The sequence below is a fragment of the Pimephales promelas genome, chromosome 12 (genome assembly GCF_988280905.1).
Source record: "Pimephales promelas chromosome 12, fPimPro1.hap1.1, whole genome shotgun sequence".
In the NCBI taxonomy this organism is placed as follows: Eukaryota; Metazoa; Chordata; class Actinopteri; order Cypriniformes; family Leuciscidae; genus Pimephales; species Pimephales promelas.
Genome location: NC_142780.1, coordinates 27,644,645 through 27,668,313, shown reverse-complemented (window position 1 = coordinate 27,668,313; position 23,669 = coordinate 27,644,645). Strand labels below are relative to the sequence as shown.

Genomic DNA, 23,669 nt, shown 5'->3' with positions numbered 1-23,669 from the left:
CCAAGTGCGGATGCACAAGCTGTCTTTCATTTCTGAAGGCTGCTACTGGCTATAACAAGTAGAAAATGACCTTCAGTAATGAATGGGCTGGTGGTTAAAGATCAGGGGGCCGGTTACAATGAACCCCTTAAGCTAAGTAAATCTTATTTAAAACTGTAGGTGAAATTATCACTATGGGTTTTCTTAACTTATTTAGTTTGTTGCAACTGGCTGCAGGCTAATCGAGTTGCTGAGTTCTCTATTGCCATTTAACCCCAAGCTGTTCTGATGGTACCTTTCTTCAGCAAGTGTACTAGGTTGCCACTAAGTGTACAAAATAAACAACAAAAATGTTTTACTTTATGGTAACACTTTATTTTACAGTGTCCTTGTTACATAACTTACATGTACTTACCATACTAATAACACTAAGTTATGCATAATTGACTATGTGCACGAGAAAAATGCTAACTTCCGCCTTGAGGGCGGATGTTGGGTACTTCGGTTCCGGTTGCCGTTGTTTACATCCTACATCAGTGGACCGGCTATCTAAAGCTTAGCTATCTAAATATATTTGTCTAAAACTATGTTCGTTTGTTCATTGTCAAGTCAACCAACACAGTTTTCACTCATATTTGGGTGGAGCCAGGCGCTGCTGCATTGTGAAAAGTAAACGATATTTCACATTTTGTCACCGCACCCAAGCAGTCGCTTCACAGAGTGGAGCGTTGCGTATCCATGACAACTAGAAGGAAGTTTTTAGGCTACTAATTATTTATTATATTATACCCTTTAACCAGGAGAAGCCCCTGGGTTTAGAACCTATTTTGAAAGGGAGACCTGTTTAGAAATATGTGTGAACAGCCTAATATGTGTTAAACAGCCTAACTTGATAACAAACGAACCAACGTCGGATACCTTTACTCCCTGTATGACATGTATAGTGGTTGTCAACACTGATCTATATGACGATAGTGGTTGTCAACAACATAGCCTCTGAACATCATAAACAAAACAATGGCCAACACAAACTGTTCTGGAAAATGCACTTTCTAACGCATGATTTCGCATTTTATAATGTATAGAGAGATATAACAGTTACCAAATCGCATAGCTTGAGCACGTAGCATGGCAACATTAATGTCCGAGTGATTCCACGTGTACCGCGTATGTACACGCCGTCAAATGTCCGAGCGAAACAAAACAAAATGTAGATCTACATCTGGGGAGCGATATTTATTTTTTCCTAGGATGGTAGGAGTGACGGGTAGGTTGGGGTTGAGGTAGGTCATATGCTATATATATATATATATATACAATAATAACGTTAAGTCAACGGTATTTATAAACACGCTGAAAAGAGATTATGCGTGTTGATAGCATGCCAAAAATACGTGATACGTGTCATACATACGCAATTTCATGAGATCAGTCTGAGCATGGATGTTGTTGTGACTTAACGTTCCTTTCAAAATGATGCAAATACTGACAAATGTAATATTTAAACCCCTTCTCTCTTGCTCTGGGGAGCTGGAGGAAAATCATTAGCCAGTCGATGAACATAATCGACTGTAATATTCGGCAAATGTTCAAGACATCTGGAGAAACATACATCCTCTACGTCGTCCATCAGGCTACCGGAAACTAGACATCCCATATCGGTTTCGCAGCCGGAACTAGCATATGCTAACCTGCACATAGTCCATTACATGCAACTAACCCTCAACCAAACCCTAATCCTAACCTAACCCCTATAGTAAGTACATGTTCATTAATATTACTCAGAACATAAATATATAATCACACTGTTACATTGACTATGGGTAATAACTAGGTACTAACAATGAACCTACCCCTACAGTAACTTAACCCATGTAGCTACCTAATATTACCCAGTACTTTTTTAGATTAGTACACTGTAAGTACATGCAAGTGCACATACTGTAAAATGTTAAAAATATGCAACAAAATTACTAAAACTTTAATTGGTATAATATAAATATAAAATCTATTTAGAAGTATCATTAAAAATATAGTCTCACGTGATCATAGTATCTCAATGATACTAAAATAACATGACTCAAATGAAATAATAGAATCATGTACTTGCATGCATTCATTTATTAAAGCAATTCTGCAACATTGCAACAGCTAAAACCTTGTGCTAATTTGCACATTGCAATTCTCAATCTTGCATGTCAGTTTCAAGTTTTTTTTTTCATTTGACAGTAATAATAGTAAAGTATTTAACATCTGATAAACATATCCAATGCATTTAATACTATATTAAATATGATAAATTAATACTCTAACAACTAATATTAAACACATCAATGAACAGTGTATATAATATGATTGATGACATGGCGACATGTATGGAAATATGTTAAGTCAGATGTTCACTGTTAGAGGCTCTGATGTTTAGTACTCTAGGCACCCTTAAATATTGTCTCGCTCTTTCTGTGCCTCTCTCGGATTTCTTTCTTTTCATCTTTGCAATGTCTCATCATGGTGAATACCAGCTCAGTGTTGTCAACTTAGCTTTTTCATTTGAATAAGCCTCTTTCTGCAGGAACCTGTCTGCTCTGTTTCACTGAGGCTAAATCAGCTTTAGCAGCTAAATATAAAAATTTTCCTGAGCATTAATTCTTTAATATTTATCAGCGAAAAAAGGTGCTTGAAATTCTGCTTCAGCCCCGCAAGCAGTTCAGAGAGAATGACAAGCTGCACATAAGCTTCGATGCCTCGGTTGATCCTAAAAACTCAAACTGGAGTTGGATGTGTGTAGCATTACTTGTGCTAGTACACTTCAATGTTATTATTAAAAAAAAAAGACATTCAAACACTCCGGAAAACATGAAAAGTTAAAATACAATGAAGAAAGAAGAAGTAAAAAACTAACCAAGAAGGGAAAAAAAGATAACGTTAGCAAAAACTAGCTGAGAGCAGCTTGTTCAGTGTCAGATAAAAAAAAGAAAGAAAAAAAATACTGAACAAAAAGTGAAACCACAGGCAACTTTGGGATTGAACTAGCTACACACTGAATGATGTTTTCCACTACAAAGGTTCAGAGGGATCTGAAAAACATAAGATATATGTCCAGGGCTAACTTCCTGAATTCATTAAATTCATTGAATTCATTCATTGAATTCATGAATTAATTCATTCATTCATTCATTCATTCATTAACTTTTTTGCTCACCGGCCTGTGGTGGTTTTCCTAGTAGTTATTGCCACTTAACATTTTAATTGGCCACAATTTAGACATCGATACCATGGGGGAAAACTGCCATATACTGTAGATATTTTTACCATTATCTCATAATTTGGAAGCAGGTATATTAGGCTGCTGTCACCTTAAGACCTGCCATACGGATCCATTATACTGTTACACATACATTTTCTTTCTTTTACGTTCACTTAAAACATAATTGATAATGAATACCCAAAGACCGGCATTTTGACATTATTTAGTGTCTATTTGACTTTTTAAGTGCAATAAGCAGAGAAAAGAACTCAATTTAGTACTGGAAGGTGGCTTTAAATCTGTTGGAATGAGCAAAATTATGTGCAATACACACAATCCCATGCCAAAATTCAAGCCCTGTAAAACCAACCATATTCATGCTAATGAGTGGAGGAAGGTTTGTGTGTCAACTCACTGTCAGAGAGATGAGAGAGCAAGAAAAAGTGCAGCTGGTATCATTTTGCACACACACACACACACACACACACACACACACACACACACACACACACACACACACACATATATATATATATATATATACTGTATATATATATATGAAGAGTTCAGATGCAAAAGCCTCTAAATGCCATTTGAAATTTTCTTCTTTAATGATGATTTTTTATCAAACTTGTATATTTACTTTCAGTAATTTCACTTAAATAACAATTAATAGGTAATTATCATTGCCATTTAAGTGAAATCACTGAACTTAAATATAAAAGCTTGATAAAAATGATCATTCTAGAAGAAAATTTCAAATGGCACTTAGCGGCCTTTGCATTTGAACTCTTCATATATATAAATAAATAAATATATATATATATATATATATATATATATATTAGTGCTGTCAAATGATTAAAATATGTAATCGCGATTAATCGCATTAATATCATAGTTAACCCGCGATTAATTATAATCTGATCTAAATGTCTCTTGATTTCTTTTTGTACCATAACTTTTTTCTCAATTTAATGCTCTTATCAACATGGAAAAGTGGATCGGCTTGCTTTGTGCAATTTTTTTTTTTTTTTTTTTTTTTAACGTTGGCATTGATATTGACGAGATATTTCTGATATTGACGAGGGGCGGAGAATTCGCATCAGCTGTGTGTGTGTGTGCTTGGCCATCATCAAGTGGTATTTCAGACTGAACGTGCTGTGATGATAATCAGTTCACAACGACAAAACACAGATAACTTTGGTCTTGTCAATGGAATTTCGCAACTTTTAAAAGTAAAATTTCCATTCAGAATCTTATTGGCATCCATTTCGGCATCGCACACTCGTCATCCACTCAAAATGTAACGTTAGCCTACTATTTGGCCGGCTCGCAAGCCTAAACAAGTGTGTTGCGTGCCCATTGTTTTGTTTACGTTCTAGCTAGAGCTGCTTGCTCTTTGGTTGACGAAGCGACAAAGCGACAAAACGACTTCGCGCGGCGCAAGCCGTTGAAATGAATAGGTTTCAGAGTCCTGTTGCAAAAGCATGTGAAAAAAACTACAAAGTTTGCTATATATATATGACCCACTCGGAAAGCTTCACCACCACCTATAATACCTTCTTCCTCTGAAACAGTCAACAATTGCAAAAGCAACACACTAAGCCAGGAGCAGCAGTGATGGAAGAGAGACATTAAAGGCTTCTAAGGATAAGCAGAGGTAAATTCTGCCCTCCTCCCCCAGCCCTTCCCAGCATGCCTGTGGTGGGTGGGGTTGGGTCTGTTATGTCCCTTCTTTCTGTGACAGTGCCTGGCAGCACGGTTTGACTGCTGCTTCAGTGGAGGGTATGGTATCTGCCCACACAGGCGCAGGTCTGCCCACTAATCCTGCGCTCAGCGGTCAGTCACAGACATGATAAGGGTCAAACAGAGACTTGGCCCGGGCGTGCAGTTCTGTGCCGGGGAGAAACGGGGAAGTGTGCTGGCTTTGCGCCCTTTCTGCCACATTCAAAAAGAAGCAGACTACGTGAGGTTGGACACAGACTGTTGTTTTTATGTGAGCTGCATGTGCGAACACTCAAAAAACACAAACAAGCAAAAAATGGGTGATACAGAGATGAATGAAAGTTCCTTGTAATAGAACGGGAGTCCTTTTTGTACTATGAAAAATGTTGTAGAATAAAAAGCTCTTGGAAAAACTTATAAGCTTTGAATTATTTGTTTACACTGTGCTTATATTTCTGTCTGCAATTAATCTGCATCCTTAACTAAAGGCTCTATTTCTATGGCAGCAATGTACTTCCGAGAAGCAATCTCTTCAAAGATATTAATTCTCTTCAGCGGATCTGGCAACACTAAAAGTTCAAAACAAGTCAGTGAAGAGCTTGTGGGATGCCCCGTTGTGTAAGGATGGAGGTATTTGAGACAACTGACAACTAATATCAGCATAAAATGGCTGACCATAAACCATATTTCTTCCCTCAGCCACCGGCATAACAACAAATGTGCCAATTCATTAAACAAAATTGAAATTTCACCCACCAAAAATAACATTCTATCTAGACATTCGCTGACATGAGATAAGAGGTGATGCTCTACAGGGGTCCAGACACCATGGGGTCAGAAAATGCTTTAAGATTATCACGTCTCTTATCAAACCGGCAGATAGACGGGGATTTAAGATAATGCATAACAGTCACAACATTAAAATGCAGTAATAGTCTGTTGTCTGCTGTTGAGGGTTCATTTTAAGCAATTGGTGACTAAATGAGTTGGGACCGCTCTCAAATTGCTATCAATTTCAACAGCTCAGAGTTGACAGGACGGCTGTAGTTAGTTCATCCTGCTGACATGCATATTGAAAGATCCCTTTCACCCAAATGAGTCTGTAAACAAGATGTGAGGCCAGCACTGGCAACACAACTCGCAGGAATAAGTGTCAAGGAGCAGTTATTGCATTATTTAGAGCACCATAAAGTGCTGGGCTATTGATTTGAGAGGCAAAGCAGCTCTCTGGTTATTTCTGTCATTGCTGAATCATTAAACTGATATATTAAGCACTGCGCTCTTCCCTCTGCCACCCTGTCTGTTTCCAACAACATCAGTCCAACACTTTTCCGATAATCCAGTGCTCCTATTTATTCCTTTGCTTTTGTGAAGGTTCTCACTTATTAACCCCTCAGATTTGTCACTTCTAACTTATTCTAAGCATTTAAGGCCATGTGAACACCTGGTATTAACAGAAATTTGGGGTAATCAGATCACAAAATCCTATTTACACCTTAACATTATCAGATCACCTTAATTTACAATCAACATTTATCTCACCTGTGAACCTTTGATATGGGGGCAGTTAGATAAACGTCTGTTCCCTTTCGAAATGGAACTGTCTTAAGAACTACTCTGACCAACTAGTAATGAGACAAGGTGTAATCAGTCTTACTTTCAGTTTCAAATTAGACCAGTCTACTTTTATAATTGACTAGTCCTAAATGGAAAAAAATAATAATGACGATGACTAACTTTAAGACTAGTCTAAGCAGTTTATGCAACTGGCCACTGATTCTGTTGAGGGAACTAACTAACTAACTAATTTACTTACTTACTTCTGGTATTCGGGGTCAATATGAAATGAATGGGAAATGTGAAAAAAAAAAAAACTAAATATATTTTCTTCATGTGTCAAAAAAAAAAAAAAAGAAAACATGGGATAAATCAGAATTTTTTTACACAGAAATGAAGGCCTAGTACTAGAGCATAAAATGTAATGTATCATAAAAAATGTTTCATATGCAAGCTAATGGTGTAGTTGATGAATTGTGTGGTATATGGATACAAAAGTACTTTATATCTCCAAAAAACACAGCATTAATGAATAGATGAGTAGTAAACCCCAAAAAAATTGATGTATTATTTTTATGATTAAAAATGTATATTTTTTGTACAATTACTCAATCAATTGTTGGGGTCGTATAGCCCAGAAGTGTAAACAGGAAACGAAGACCATTTGAAGGTTTGACCGTTTTTTTTTTTTAGATCACAACCTTTGCACGGCAACTGGCGTACATACGTTTCCAGCTGTTTTGTGCGTAGGCACGCTTTATTAATGAGACCCCTGAACTGAGCCAGTCGTCAACCACCTAGCCTAACCTAAAAAAACATTTCCAGAACACCATAGCAACCACATACAGTAACACGACAGCAAATGCAACACTTACGAGTTTCTTCTTCTAAAAAAAAATGTATTTGAATTATAAAAGACATAATAACAGCATAAATGAGTTGTAGGTCAAAACAACAGGAGTGTTGGAATACTGAAATTTCTACATCAATTAGCACTTACGAGTTCTCAATTTGTGAACAGTGCATATGGCCAAGCATGCTTGAGTTGAGTGATGTTTTTAGTGACAAAATCTCTCAACTCTTCTTATTTGCTCAAGCGCTTGGTAAAAGATGAGATCTTAGCACTAAAGTTCAAACAACTTATGCTCAGTGTTTCACTCTATTTCACAAATGCGAGTTAAGAGCTACTTAATTAAAGATGCTATCTACTTTGAGTTTCACACACGGCACATAAAAGGAGGTGTGTGCGTGTTGCCAGAGGAAAAGCGGGAGAGTGGACAGGGTACGGATCGATACGAGAGAGTACAGGCTGTCACTCAGCCTCTTCTCCCCGAGGAAGGCCGTGAGAGATCGAACACACAGATAAACATATCATGGAAATGGAGTCAGTCCTCACTCAGTTTCCAACACTATTCCTCCTCATACAGATAGATGAATGAGAAAAACCAATGAACTAATGAATGAGTCAATGAACGAATAAAAGTAGATTGTGAGGATGAATGAATAACAGAAGAGTGTAATTGTCAGTTGGCCTTTCAGAGATGAATGAGGAGGTAATCCATCTAACTGATAAAATCCCAGTCCCCTCAGAGAGGCTTGCCCATGAGTGAAATATTAGTCTGAAGCGCTTTCACGCATTGGCTTTTCCTGGTGAAAAATAGCATCCTGATACGTCGGTTCAGGTCACACAAATGTCAAGAAACAATTAGGTAAGCAAGACTGTTTTGAAACCATTTTTTTTTTTTCATGGAGATGATCATCTTTAAAAGTTTTAAACAAGTGGCACCTGGAGGCTTTGGATATTTTACTAGTATTCAGTGATGACAACAGATTTCTTAATGACTTGCTACAGTCAAAATTAATGAGGAAATGAGGAAGCAAGTTATTTTTTCTTAAATTGCTACTTTAGGCTAATATAATAAATTCTATGCTATAGTCACATCTGTTTTGTTTACTTTATGTTTTCATGTCTTTGATTTCTATAATTCTCATAGTCTCATGTTCCTGTTTGTCATGTAATTGCTTTATCCCATCATGTGATCCTGTCATGTGCCTCTTTTGCTGAACGTGTCATGTTCTGATTTGTTCCATGTTTTGTGTGTCACGTTTTGATTGGTTCACTGTATGTTTAGTCGTTCATGTAGTCATTAGTCTTCGTATATACGTAGCCCGTGTATATGTAGACTTTGATTGTATGTATTATATGTTATACACACAGACATATATATATATATATATATATATATATATATATATATTAGGAGTGTAACGGTTCACAAAATTCACGGTTCGGTTCGATACGATACACTTCGGTACATTTTCGATACAGCAAAACAAAAGAAATGGCAGATAATTTTCCTTGATTTATTTTTTTAAATAATATTTTTTTATTAAACCTAACATCGTAAAGTTGATTTTTTTTTTTGACTTTTTTTTTTTGAGCAATGACGGAGCTATACTTTACTTTTCTTAGAAGCATATAAAAATAGCTCCTTGGACAAAATGAAATGTAATATTGTAGTAGCTATAAACCAGATTTATTTTAGTTTAGATTAACATTTGAGAGCAGCAATTAAATTCATAATGTCAAAAAAAACCCCGACGTTATGTTACTTGAAAGCATTATAGCCTATTATTCCTGCCAAACTTCCATGGTTACAGTTAGTGTTACTACAGTAAATCCATGGTGATCTGTGGACACTGGATAGTTCATTCATGGCACAATGTTTCTTCCTGGTTTCCACATCAGCGCTGTCATACGTTAATAACAGAGAAATGTGAATCTAGTTTCTCACTAGATCTCGCGGTAATGTTATTACTTCAGTGGCGAATTAAATTTTTTCTATAACTGGATTTCGCTATGTACTAACAGTGCTGCTTGATTAAGATTGGCTCGTGGTAAACGGTAACAGATAAACGGTTCGTCAACCACACAATAACAAGTAGCAGTTTAGTTCCGCTAACATTACATTTGCCATTTGATGTTGGGCAATGTTATGGTCACGCCAGCGTCTCTCACATTATGAGTATGCTTGCGACGCGCATACATTTGAAATAATGAAATTTTGGTCAGCAGGAAAAATGGCCCAACGAACTGTTCGGTTTAAAAACGCGTACCAAAAACCGAACAGAAAGCCTTGTAACGAACGGTTCAACACGAATACGTGTATCGTTACACCCCTTGTGCTGTCCCTATTGTCTCCTCTCTCACTTTCTTTTTTAAATGGTGTTACAGACTGGGAACAACAGACATTGCTTACCAGTGGTCTTGCTCTCATTTTCTGGCTGAAACTGCAATAATGATGATAAGCAAAGTAAGAAGCAAGACTCCAGCGATTAGCAGATAACACTTCCTCCTCCTTAGCTGCCTCTGTGGAAGACAGAATAAAAGAAGAAAAAAGTTTGAGATGTTATGTTCAATTAATCATAGTTTACCCAAAAATGAAATTTGTAACAAATTTTTGTCATTTTTAACTTTCCCAGTTTAACACAGAAATAGTTGTTTTCCAAACGATGTGAATGGTGACCAATGACCAAAAATGGGTGGGGCTACATAAGGTCTATAGCACTATAAAAGTATTCCATTCAACAACATGCATTATATTCCAGGTCTTCTGAAGCCTTGCATGCATTGCTTACAAATATCTCCCGTTGCTTTAGCTCTCAATTCTTATTTCTACACTTGAATCTGCAAATATTCACATTTATTGAGTTGTGAACTGCAGTGGAGACATTTAGCTGCACACAAACACACATAGCATTTGTGTGTTTGTTTTTATTATTTTTTTGGAGCTTGAAAGCCCCTGGTCACCATTCACTTTCAGTACAACATAATGCTGTGTCAGTGTTCTGCTATTGTGCTCCACAGAAGAAAGAAAGGCACACAAGTTTAAAACAACATGGGGGTGAGTAAATTATGCAAAGATGGCATAAACAAAAACAAACTAGACTGTAAAACAAGTTTCTAAATCTTGTCTACATTATAATTTCATGCTGTTTGTAATTAACATGTGAAACTTTTTTTTCAGTGTACTCTCAAGATATAGAAAATACTAGTTAAAGTCCCCGTGAAATCAAAATTGAACCTATTTACTTTGTTAGCACATATTACTAGTCTTGTGGTGAACAATTAATCCGTGCAAGTAAATTTTGTAAAAGTAATGTTTTACCTTGGTAATCTTTAATCAAAATCTGAAAAGTTACTTCCGGTCTGGAACGGTTTCTTTTTCTGATGACGTAGGTTTCACAGTTTGGGTGGGGAAACGCTTAACCACTCCCCTCAAACCGTTAGTTTGCTATGAGCGAGAGATGGAGAGGAGGAGCGCTAGAGTAAAACCCTGTCCTCTGTTCAATATTCCGTTTCACTTGGAAATACGTCACAGCACTGGAGAAAAATCGTTTGCAACTTGTTCACGGGGACTTTAAATACCAGTTAAATGGACACAGTAACTGAAAATGCATTCAGATACCATCCAGCTAGACTAATAACAACAGAAAGAAAGATTCAGTAATATCACGTAGATTTGCACACAAAAAAAAATCCATAAAATAAAGTCTTTCTCAGTCGCACACCACCGTTAAAATCAATAAATCAACAGTCATTATCCAGTACAACGGGCCAGGTACAAAAGGACCTGCATGGAATAAAAGAACAAAATTACACCACCATTTCCAAACATTTTCTCGCCACTGACGCAATACCCCAATACAAAATGAAGGCGCTGCCATCAATTGACCTGTATAGGCGCTCTCCTCAATACAGAGACATGCTTTGAAAATGATTTCTCAAAGACATAATTGAATTGTGGCCTAAAGTCAAGAGCGGTTGGACAAGCATGAGAGAGCTGCATTCTCCACCACGCTCGAGTTCTGACTGAACAGCGTTGGCAAAACCCATCTGGCTCTCTGATGCTCTTCAGCTCTGATAAGATGCCGCGGCGGGAGGAAGCCCTGCTCTATTTTCAAAATAATTTTGGAAAACTGCCGAAAGTGTCATTTGGACTTTTAACGTTTAAGACTGGAACCCCCTCCCTTCGTATCTATTGCTTTGTCATGTCTGAGATCCAGTTCAGAACCAATGCAACCAACAAGTGAGGGGAAAACAAACAACAGTGAATAGAATTTGCTTGCTGAGTGCGTTTCAATAAAAAGAAAAAAAAAAATCGATTACGCGGACCGAGTGTAGATTCTGTGTTGTTTTGAAATACCTTCCGTTTTTTTTTTTTTTTAAATCGACAAAGCCAGAATGAGCACCAGTTGTAGGCTACAGCTAGGCTAGAGTCTTTAAATCCTGACGTGCTTCAAAGTGCGAAGAGCAATTCATCTTCTTATCTGAGACTGGAAACAGGCTTTCTATGTGGAAGTGTGCATGTGGGGGGGGAGGGGGGAGGAGGGAGGAACGAAAAAAAAAAACTGCTGTCGAGTAATTTTCCGTTTAAACGTTCCACTCCACAACAATTTGCATAAGCAGCCCTGCGTCTGTGATAAGAAGATTGGTAATTTTCAAAGGCTCTGTAGGGATTGGGAATTAAAAGCCTCTCTCTGCTATCTCCTCTCTTGCAGCTGGTCACCATAGATTCCCTCGCTTCTTTCTTACATTTCTCCAAAACCGCGCCTTATAAACTTTCTCTCTTTCTCTCTCTCTCTCTCTCTCTCTCTCTCTCTCTCTCTCTCTCTCTCTCTCTCTCTCGCTCTTTCTCCCTCCCCCTCATTCGCTCTATCACTCAGTATACAGTCTCTCGGCGCTGATTTTCACTCTGTGTTATCCTAGGCCTGCTCTGTCATTCAGAGAAAAAAGGAAAATAAATCAGGTAAAAAGGGAACAAATAAAGCTTTAGGTGACAATACAACTGTTGCTCCTTTTCGGATCTTGGATTTTTTCCTGATGCCGCGGAGGGGAGGCGAGGTGGATATGGAGGGTGCAGACGTTCACTGAGTGAGAACGAGAAAGGAAAAATGACTCAAGGATGAAAGGGAAGCTGATGGAGTGAAGTGCCAACGAGAGGAAAGAAAAGGAAAAGGGAAATGAATTTTCTCCCTCTACATGTACCCAATTTAGTCAGAAGCACTAAAACTAAAGCACCTTGATATAGAAAAAGTTTTTTTTTTAGGGTTTTGCTATAAATGATTAAACTACTGTAAATATGTGTGGTAATTTCATTAAACGTTTTAATGTAGTTCTTAAACAATTTCACTTTGTGTAAAAATGCACTGGTCGCTACTGTTTTTGGAGAAAAAAAAAAGTCTCATCAATGCTGCATTTATTTGATAAACACACAGTAGCCTAAACAACAATATCGTGAAGCATTATTACTTTTCTCTACTCTTCAGTGTCACACGATCAGAAATCATTCTAATATGCTGATTCTCAGGAAACATTATTGATAATATCTTGTTTCCTAATATCTAATATCTTGTTTCCTAATGTTTTCTAATATCTTAATATTATTATTATTATTATTATTATTATCAATGTTGAAAGCAGTTGTGCTGCTAAATATTTTTGAGGAAACCATGATACTTATCTTTTCAGTACTCTGATGAATAGAAAGATCAAAAGAACAGCATTTATTTGATATATATATATATATATATATATATATTTACGATGTACAGTAAAAGTCTTTACTCTCACTTATGATCAATTCACTGTGTCCTTGCTAAATACAAGTATTAATTTCTTCAAAAATGCATAAAGGGGGGCTCAAAAACATTAATATGCTTCACTGAAACAATCTCTTAAGTATTGAAAATTAATTTAACATTTTAATGTTTTTGAGCCTCCCTCATATAACTGTGAATATATAAATATAAAATATAGTTGTATTCCTGGGAAGGATAAGAGTAATTTTTTTTACTGTATAATATCATTTTAATTGTAATGGGTTTCATGAGAACTACTTTACTATTTAGGCCACTAGTATAACTATTTTCCACCTGAGGATGAATGCGGAGGGTCATTTAATTCTTGGGCATTTTCCCCCTAAATTAGTATGGTTTTACATTAGAACATGTGAAAACCAATTTTCCAATTGGAAGTGCAACATACTGTTTCTGCTGGACCAACTCATCATGTGACCGGCATTGGTTTTAAGAGAGAGAAAAACGGGGTAGAGAGTAATTTGCCTTGTGTGACATGAGAAACATCTTTGTAATATCATAATAACGCAGCATGATGATTACCGTCATAATATTATTCTGCCTTTATCTCATCTGCTCAGAAAATTGAAGGTCCATAAAATAAATAATGTCTGCACTGCCACTGCCTGGCTTGTAATCGGCTTACGTGTAATTTACATAAAAATTCAGAATCCAAGTCTTCCTGATTATAATGTTTAAATGACACAGCAAATAAACAGGAACTTGACATCCCCACTTAGCGTCGTTCTTAGCATGTTCTTTGTCTTAGGCTGCTGTACACAAGCATGAATGCTCAGTGGAAGAAGAAAGCGTTACAGATCAACAAGGAGGGTTTTAATGTTGTACCTTGATCCTGACACCTACATAAGTCTGAGACGACGAGCAAATTATTTTTATGGGGACATCTCTAGTAAATTGCCAAATGTTTGAATTACAGTTTTCGTAATTGCACTGTAGAAAATGCAGAAGCTGCTTTAAATGAATTGTTAATAGGGGCAGTTATTGGAAAGTTTGGTGTTGATTATTTTGAAAAAGGTAGCATTTTATAATAACTTTCATCAAGTCATTAGGAATCATTATTACTATATAAACAAATCTATTTACATTCTTAAAGGGAATATAATAATATAATATATTATTATGGGCTTTCAGTATCAGATAATGGCTGCATCAGTACATCCCTATACGTACCACAGTCTCATCATCTGTTTCAATCGCTGTAGCGTAGTTTTATAAGTAAGCTAGGCTATTGCATCCCAACATTGCCACATTCCAACTCATGGAGAATAATGTTCCTCTGCTAAACTCTCTACAACGTCCCCTCATTCACATACATATTCATTACACTTCAGCTCCAATATTACACACCGGCCTATGTGGCAGTCATCACAACCATCTGAACTCCATTCATCACCGTTCCCTAAATTACACAGCATGATTGCGGTGCCCGATCACAGCATGACATACTGATCAGCTGCTTTCTGCATTCACAAACCTGACAAACTTTCAACTTAAAGAGCAATTCACTTGTTTAGAACGAGTAAAGATGTTTTCTCGTTATAATATCAGCCTATTTTTATTCATACACCAAATTTTGACAACATGCATCAGCAAATATTGGGTGTAACACAATTAATTCATCTTCCGAAGAAGATGTGGGTGATGCTTTTTCATGCAAACATGTTGTCGAGGCATTGCTACAGTTCACCGATGCTAAGTTGTTAGAATAATTTTTTAATAAGTTACTAGGGTGGTTGCTAGAGTGTTGCTACGTGGTTACTAAGGCTGATTTATACTTTTGCGTCACCACAGGGATCCCCTCTGGGGACGGTTATGATGCAGAAAGTTGTGACGACAGATGTGTCCTTAACAGGCACATTTATAAAAGCTACCTAAATGTCCAACACATACTCATACTAGGGCGTCATATAGTGGTGCTTTTAACAATGCGTCTAAATCCGATGCACATGGCACCATTTAGCGTCAATATAGCACGCTTCGGTTGTGGGTAGGTTTAGGTCTGGGGTAGGGTTAGGGTTAGACCACTAGGAGGCGCCTTCTGGCCCATATATATCTGCGTCTCATGTTGACGCTGAAGGGTGCCATGTGCGTTGGATGTATATTGTCAAAAGCGTCAGTATATGACGCCTTGGGAAGAGAACGGGAATATATAAAATGTCCTAATTGAACTCAGGCCTAATCTAAGCCTTGTCTGTTAAACCAAGCCTACAGCTGCCTTTTAAACCCCAACTAGCCAAAGGCGACATATAATGGTCCGCAGATATAACTCGGATTACATTTTATTGTTTGCCAATTTTATCATCTACCAGGGGAAAATCAAAAGTCTGATTGCTCATAAAAGTAACAGCGCACCTCTCCTCCACAAACTGTATGATTATAGGTAGGTATCATCAAGTCCCTAACCCAAAGTATTCACAACAGTAATAGTGATACTAACAAATTGAATTTCATTCTGCCCCCTTAGATCACGCTTTGGCTTCCTTATGTTTCGTGTGTGTGGGAGGAAGGGTTACGCAGGGTATGTTGAAGCTGTGAATCTGCTCTGGGCACACAAATAAGCCGTCTGGTCTGCATGGATTCAGTGCAATCGGGACAGCATGCGGCTTATGTACAACCAGATAGCAAATAATAATCCAACACCACGCTCACTGTCACACTCTGCAGGCCACGAGATCATCCAACTGACATAAATACAGCCTAACGCGGCCCACACACACATATAAATGTTCTAGTACACCAGATACGAGCTACACTCTTAGAAAGAAAAGGTTCTATATCTATAAAAGGTTCTATACACTCTTAAAAAAAGGGTTCCTCTGGGTTCTATATAGAACCCTAGGGTTCCATACTTGGCTAATAGAACATTATACCAAAAAAAAATGGTTTTTATATAGAACCATTTTGGAGTTCCATATCGTGAGCTTAGAATTACAGTATAAGGTTCTATCTCCACTTTTGGTCGAAATTGAGTTTTTGACATAATCTAATCCATTAGGTGTTTATAAATGCCTGTGTGGTGTTTTTTTTTTGTAAAAAAAAAAAAAAAAAAAAAAAAAAAAAAAGATTAATAGATAAAGATATAATAGAAGATTATACTACATAACAGTTTTGCCAGCTGGGATGTAAAAACTTTGATGCTCAATATCTCAGAACTACCCTAAACGGAGATAGAACCTTATAATTCTAAGCTCACGATATATGAAGCGGGGGATGGAACCATTTCTGGTTCTAAATAGAACCATTTCTTCTAATAGTGTATGTGTAACGAATAATCTGTGAAAAAATGTGATGTAAATGTGTTGCCCAAAAGTGGTTGTCAGGGGCGGCTCGCCCATAGAGGGCGCTGGGGCGCCGCCCTCCCTCCGACCTGTCTGTCTGTTTTTTTAATATATATTATAATTTATCATTTTGAAAAATAATCTGTGTTAATTATATGCTAATAATGGTTTTACTTTGAAAAGTGTTTTGAACTCACCAGAATGATATTTGCATTCACTTTCGTTACTTTTATCATGTTGGTGTAGTAGTATAGCCAATAGGCTGTCTTCTCAGGGCGCCAGTTCGCTCAGCCCCACAGTGCTGGAATTTAAGCCAATGGTTCCCCGGTTGCTATGCAAAAAAGTTTATATTTCGCCAATCAGCGTCGTCAAATTTTATGGTTTGGGGGCGCTGAAAATATCGCCCACAGTATCAGATTACGGGAGTGCACCGTGCACGCGCACCACGGGACATTTTTTTTTACCTCAGATGAGAGCAGAATGGCAGCGTCAGTGACGTCGAGTGGAAATAATGTAAAGTAAGTCGTGGGAATTGACCTGTCTGTCTCTGTCACTCACACACACATAAACACTGTTTCACACACGTTTGATATTAAAATAGTTATAGGAATATTAATACCTGTGTGTTTGCTTTGTTTTTTGATGTTTTTAAGTTCTGAGCTAGATTACTGTGTTTCATACTAGTTAAAATCAACTTTCTTCTCATACTTGGGTGTTACCCTTAAGAATGTTGTCCCATCCTCTCTTTCAGAGCCTTTTCTCTCTCTCTTTCTCTAGTATCAACACATTGTTATCCATTATCCAATTGTCAATTTGTCAAAAATATGTAGTCTGGGGGTTGATTAAACTAGATTGTTGTATTACCTATTATTTTTTGTATTAGCCTACCTATATTATAATTTATCAATATTAAGCGTTTGCACTTTTTCTGTCAGCACACAGAGCATAATAAACATGCAACTTGTTCATTATCATTAACTGTCAAACTGTTATTATTATTATTGTATTATTTGACCATTGTTATTGACTGGTTTAAGTTATTTTATTGGTATAGGTAAGGGCATGGCCTAAGGCCTAAAATGCACCAGAATGCAGGAAATCACATCTACTAAATTCAAAATTTTCTGGGGGGGGACCCCCAGACCCCCCTGTTATTCAGCCCCCCCTCCAATATTTTTCACCAGCCGCCACTGGTGGTTGTTATTGTTTTTTTACTAGATGTCCATTTTTGTGTCTCATCTCAGCAAGGGCAGTGACTCTCCACTTCTTTTTAATGAATGCATCAACATTTTCATCTAATAGAATTAAGAAAACTTTTAAACAGTTAAACAGTGCAATACATTGATCAAAAGTAAAAATTAAAGACTTTAACATTGTTACAAAAAAAATATTTTGAACTTTTTATTCATCAAAGAATTGTTGAATATATCGTGTTTCACAAAATATAAAGCAGTACAACTGTTTCAGTACAAAGAAATGTTTCTTGAGCACCAAATCAGCATATTATAATGATTGTGAAGTATCATGTGACAAAGAAGAATGACAATTCAGCTTTGCCATCACAGGAATAAACTGCATTAAAAAAAATAAAAAAATAAATAAAAAAAAAGAAAAAGAAAAACGGCATTGTAAATGTATAAAATATTAAATAAATGTAGCCTTGGTGACATTAAGAGTGTTCTTTCAAAAACTTTACTATTTTTTTTTTCTTTTACCAAAAACCAAACATTTAATGACTCATATGTACAGTCAATTCTTTATTACTGAATTGGTTTAATGAGTGAATCAATTAACTATATGGGTAAATACAGAGTATAGTGAATTATATATAAACTGTATAAAAAGTGAATGTGTATAATAATAATTCAATTGACTGAGTGAGTTATTGAATCTTTTGTTCAAATGATTACTACAAAAAATCTGATTAATTCATTAATTCAGAGGGTTTCTTAGAGATTCACAAAGCCTCTGCTGTGGCTATGTTCTCTATTTGCGTTGAGGAGCAAAAATTGAGAAAATAACTACAAATAGTTAGTCTAAATGTATGTTAATTATAAAAGTCATGCCACTATTGTATAAAGCTGTATATCGGGGGAAAAAATTGTAAAAGAAAATACTTCCTGACCTTAGAACTGAATTGAATAAACTTAACTAAGGTTAAGGTTAACTTAACTAAAGCACTTTTCCACGTCACAAAACGGCCTTGTAATGGAGAGAGGGAGAAAATGAATAATGGTAATTGAAGTCTAGAGTCTGTATTATGGTGTGAACTCTGTTCACTGTCTGTTCATTTGAGTTTAGAGTTTGGAGCAGCAGCATGGTAATGAACAATCATGTTCCATCGTGGTCCATTGAACTCTGATGGGGCTGATACAACATCATTCTTGTCATTTACAGACCTTCCATGAGCGGAGAGGAACTGCTTTTGGCTTGATGGATTATAGATTCAATTTATTTCCTGCGTTCGGTTAACTGACATTTTGGGCCACAGAAAGAAAATGACTTGCTATTTTTAATTGACTTGCGTGTGTAATGTTCAACACTGTGGGTTTATGGGAGATGTTCGAAAGGAAATGGGGTAGCGCCCTAAGCCAGGAGCGCTTCCCTCCTCCCTTCTGGGTGGGCGGCAGCGGGACCGACGAAGTGCTAAATTGCTCTGCGTGAGTTTGGTCATGGCTGAGCTCTCCTTGAGATAATGAAATGACAATTAATCCAAAAGCTGTTGCTACTCACTCAGTTACTCCCTTGCGCTCTTGTAAGTGGAGGAAGGAAGAGGAGAGAAAACTACGGCCAAGAGAGGAACGCTAAAGCACCCCTTTGGGACTTTCATTTGATTTGACACACAAACTCACATAGATGGGAACCGGTGAAGAAACACAAACGCATGAATGTGTGAGAGCATACTTGCATGACCACCCATTATTAGCCAGTGTTTTTATTGTTAACCCCAGAGAAGAATGATGCGAAAAGAACAACTGCTCTAATCAGACAGAAATATTTAACACATTTGGTTGTCTATAAGTAACATTGCATTGCATTGTCTGTACTCTCATTAGAGTATTAGTAGACTGGTAGGGTTAGATTAAGTTGACATGTAGTTGAAAAGTTACTTATAGTCTGTAGAATGTATGTTGGAGGACCATTACAATCAAGAATTTGTAGATATTAGTCTACTCTAATGAGAGTTAGTCGCAAAGTTACTCATAGTCAACAGAACGTTCAAAAGGGACTATCAAAATAAAGTGTTACCAAAATATCCAAAAGAAAATGAACACACTTCTCATTCAAAAGTTTGGAAGCATACATGCATTCATTAAAAAAAAAAAAGTGTAGCACGGTATAATAAAAAATATTAAGCAGCACAATTGTTTTCAACATTGATAATAATAAGAAATGTTACTTGAGCAAAATCAGCATATTAAAATGATATCTTAAGGATCATGTGAGATGTGAAGACTGGAGTAATGATGCTGAAAATCCAGCTATGCCATCACAGGAATAAGTTACAATTTAAAATACAGAAAAAGCAAAACCATTTTAAAATGTAATAATATTTCACAGTATTACTATTTTTTTCATTATATTAATACTGCTATTTTTTACTGTATCTGGATTTTAAAAAAATATTTGAGAAAGTGGGGATTTTTCTTTATGCCAATGACAATTTTGTCAGTATATTATTAAAGATAGCCATATGTAACCTGTTGTTGTGATCGAGTAGATTGTTGAAATGGATAATTTATTTAGTATAAAAATCCCTTTTGTATCTCCAATCAAGATGAACAACTGTTTAAAATTGTTCAATGAGCAACAAAAAGTGGCAACACAAAAAGCAACGTGCTTTGTACATGTTTAATAATTAATAATTAATGTATAATGTCACCTAACAGTGTTTCCAACCCTGTTCAAGATTATAAAGCCAAAAAAAATTGATTTGGTTTCAAGGGAATGCATAAACTGATGGCTGATAAAATAAATACTTTGAATGCAAATTAAGTCAATTTGAATAAAAACATCCATTATGCATGGCACCAGTATTGTCAAAGGTGTAATACACAGCCATTTTGTTTCAACAAAAAAAAATACTAAATACTTAAACTGAGCAAGAGAACAATCAATGACACATTTTCAAATAGGTTTATGGTCTACCAGTCAGGTAATTGGTAAAGGGTGAATACTGACGTGAGCGCCTAATGAATGACAGCATGTTGAAAATCTCACTGTGTGCTGTCAACTAAATCTAAAAAACAAACCTGTAACAATAATTGTGTTCATAGACTGTTACCGAACTGCTTTTTGTGTGACATAATGCAGTAGCTTTCCAAGAAGTCAATAACATACCTGATAATGACTGGCTTTTGCAAGCTCCTGATTGGCTGAGTCCACGTGTGATGAAGTGGTCTGAATGTAGTCTTCAATGCTGTCTGTGAAGAGAAAACAAGCATTAGCCTACTTTTGTTGTTGTCGTCATGTTTTTTTGAGGTACACAATGTTACAATGTGATCAGGTTATTCAGACTTTTACCAAATGATTTTCAGCCTATGTGCGCAAAACCTTAAAATTCATAAGAGAATGTGTGACCCACTCATACACATACACACACACACACACAAAAGAATGTACAAGCACGGGGTGTACCAGACACCTTTATTAACAAACCCTCTCATTCATGTTCTCTTTCCCAGGGAGAAATGGATTAGAGAGCAAAGTGCCCAATGTTAACGCTGCCAAAAACTAAAGCTGCATTACATTTTGTGGTCTCAATACACCATCATCACAAAAGGCCATGTTGAAAGGAAGAGTTCAGCCAAAAAAAAAAAAAAAAAAAAAACTTGTGTCATTATTTACTCACTCTGAAATTGTTCCAAACCAGCATGCTATTATTTGATTTTCTGTTGAACACAAAACTAGAGATGCCATACAACAACATTTACAGCCAAACAAGCAACATACATTTATAAAATTCAATTATAAAATTAAATACTAATATATAAAATGATTATTTTTTTTATATATATTTTTTTTTATATTTTACATTATTTAAAAACAACCAAAATAGTAGTTCTGAAGCCATACAATAACTTTGCATTTAGAGGAAACCGTCCAAAAATGTCATTTTTCACTGCATAACCTTCATTCATATTGAGAATAATAATAAAAAGGGCATCACATTCAGTTACAACTAAAAACAGCAAATGTTTAGTTTTGGTGTCATTTAGGTGAATTATAAGGTGCTCTTTATCACTTTAGCCTTGCAGGATGCAATTGTGCCATACGAACTATTAAGATTCAATTCTACATTGTTTTGGGAAGCATTTACTGCCTTACTGGTCTGTGAAATGAGAGTGTTATTCTAAAAGTCTGTGAAAGTACTTTAATGATTATCAGTAGTGTGACCATTTGAAGCATACACAAATAGTTGTAGCATCTCTTTTAGTACCAAAGCAAGATAAGCTAATATTCTATAAGAAACGCATCACAAAAAGACATTTTCCGCAGAGAATTATGCTTAGAAACACACACACACACACACTGTATGATAATCAGCTGGAAACACACAAAGACTCAGTTATGTCCTTGCTTTCTTGATTCATAGGAAAGTCAGCCAATTATTAACTTTGAATAATCCAAATGAGTCGTCTTGTTTCAATGCGCATGTACGTATACGAGCAAGTGTGAACATTGATTCAAATGCAAAGTCAATTCCCTTCCCAATTAAAAGCAAATGTGCGGTTCACCACACAGGAGAGCAGAACGAAAGCAGAAGCGGGGGGGAGTTACAGCGGGGTTAAAGCAGGGCAGGCTCAGCTGAGGGGAACACTGTAGACCTCACCTCCGCCTAGCTGGAGGAACTAATGAAGTTTTGTTTATCTTTCTCTGATTTGATTTGGTGCTGGTCTGCGCCGTCGCCGTGAGATGTGGAAAGGGAGGTGAAAGGGGGTTTGCATGGAAAGAAGCTGGAAACCTGTGCGAGGAAGTGATGTATTTGTCTTCGCTTTTCCGCTATTTTTTATTAGTCTTTCCGTTATTTTAATGGATTAACAAGAGCTCCAACATGCTATTAACTTTCAATCTTTCATCCCACCTTCCTGACATTCATTTCAATACCACATTTCTTTCTTTTTCTTCTGTAGTAAGAGGCAAATTGCCTGTTTTAACTGAGCTGGGTGGAGAGCAGTCACTCCATGGTGTAATTAAACCTGTAGAAGTTGTTGTACCACAACACTGCCCAGCGAAAAAAAAAAAAAAAAAAAAAGGTTGTTTGGATTTGAATAGGCAAATACTTAAGAGATTGGGTCATTATTGTAGGCATGTAATTTGTTTGGCAACAGTTCTGATGGAGAATGTACCTAATTGATGGAGAGTGTAGCTTTTCATTTCTTTAAGAACCATATAGGAAGACACATAATGGCCATATTCCAGGATATCAAAGCCAAGATTCATCAAGATCAAATTGTGAAAGAATGGTTGGGAGGGAGCAGGGAGAAGAATCATTTTCTCACATGAATTGGCGTCTCTAAGTCCAGAGCCTTAAAATCATTGAAAGTAGGATGTCCTGGAGTAGACTTTACAGAGTGTTTGACTCTTGCATTGTCAATACAAGACCTTGACCAAAAATGTATGCACCTTTTGATGGAAATGATGTTATTTCCATCAAGAGGTGCATCGATTTTTTGACTCTAAACCATTTGCATATGTTTTTTTTTTTTTTTGCCGGGCAGTGAAGTTTCCATCTAGTTCTTGTTTTTTAAAGTTTATGTTCTCATCACAAGCCCGCTCTCCTGAACAACAAGATTCATTGAGTCACAAATGTGAAAAATAGCAAGAATAAGGTTTAGAGTACAGCAAACAAACTAAAGTTTACACAAAGCACCATCTGTAAGTGTGTGTGGGCTGTGCTCAGCACCTTCTCCAGTGACCAATGTAACCCTCCCAGCGTGAACATTTCTTCTGTCTCCATCTAAGATTACTGACCTGTCATCTACAACCAATATAGGCACACAGAATCTTGGTGGAAATGAGAAATGGCTCATTTAGAAACACTGAAGGGAGATGACACATCATACTGAGAGTTATCAATCAATATTTCAATAGTGAAACTGAAAAGAGGGCTCTGTGCTTGATGAATCATCAGCCATGTCTGCTAAAGACACCCTGCAGGGCAACCAACCTCTTATTAGTGTCATTCATGTCAAGAAGACATTCTAAATGGAATTTTA

The 23,669-nt window shown here is 36.6% G+C and overlaps 1 protein-coding gene across 5 annotated transcripts in view; it reads right to left on the bottom strand.

Moving 5' to 3' along the window:
• Positions 1–23,669, bottom strand: part of tsnare1 (T-SNARE Domain Containing 1) — a 195,124-nt gene that overhangs the window by 78,654 nt on the left and 92,801 nt on the right. For all 5 annotated transcript variants that reach the window (XR_016145770.1, XR_005618517.2, XM_089117884.1 and 2 more), the window contains 2 exons: positions 20,791–20,873; positions 9,772–9,881 (listed from right to left, as the gene is read on the bottom strand). Coding sequence is in view for 3 of the 5 variants with exons in the window: in XM_089117884.1 (XP_088974010.1) it covers positions 9,786–9,881; positions 20,791–20,873 (179 nt within the window). In the remaining 2 variants the exon portion in view is untranslated. The remainder of the gene's footprint in view (positions 1–9,771; positions 9,882–20,790; positions 20,874–23,669) is intronic.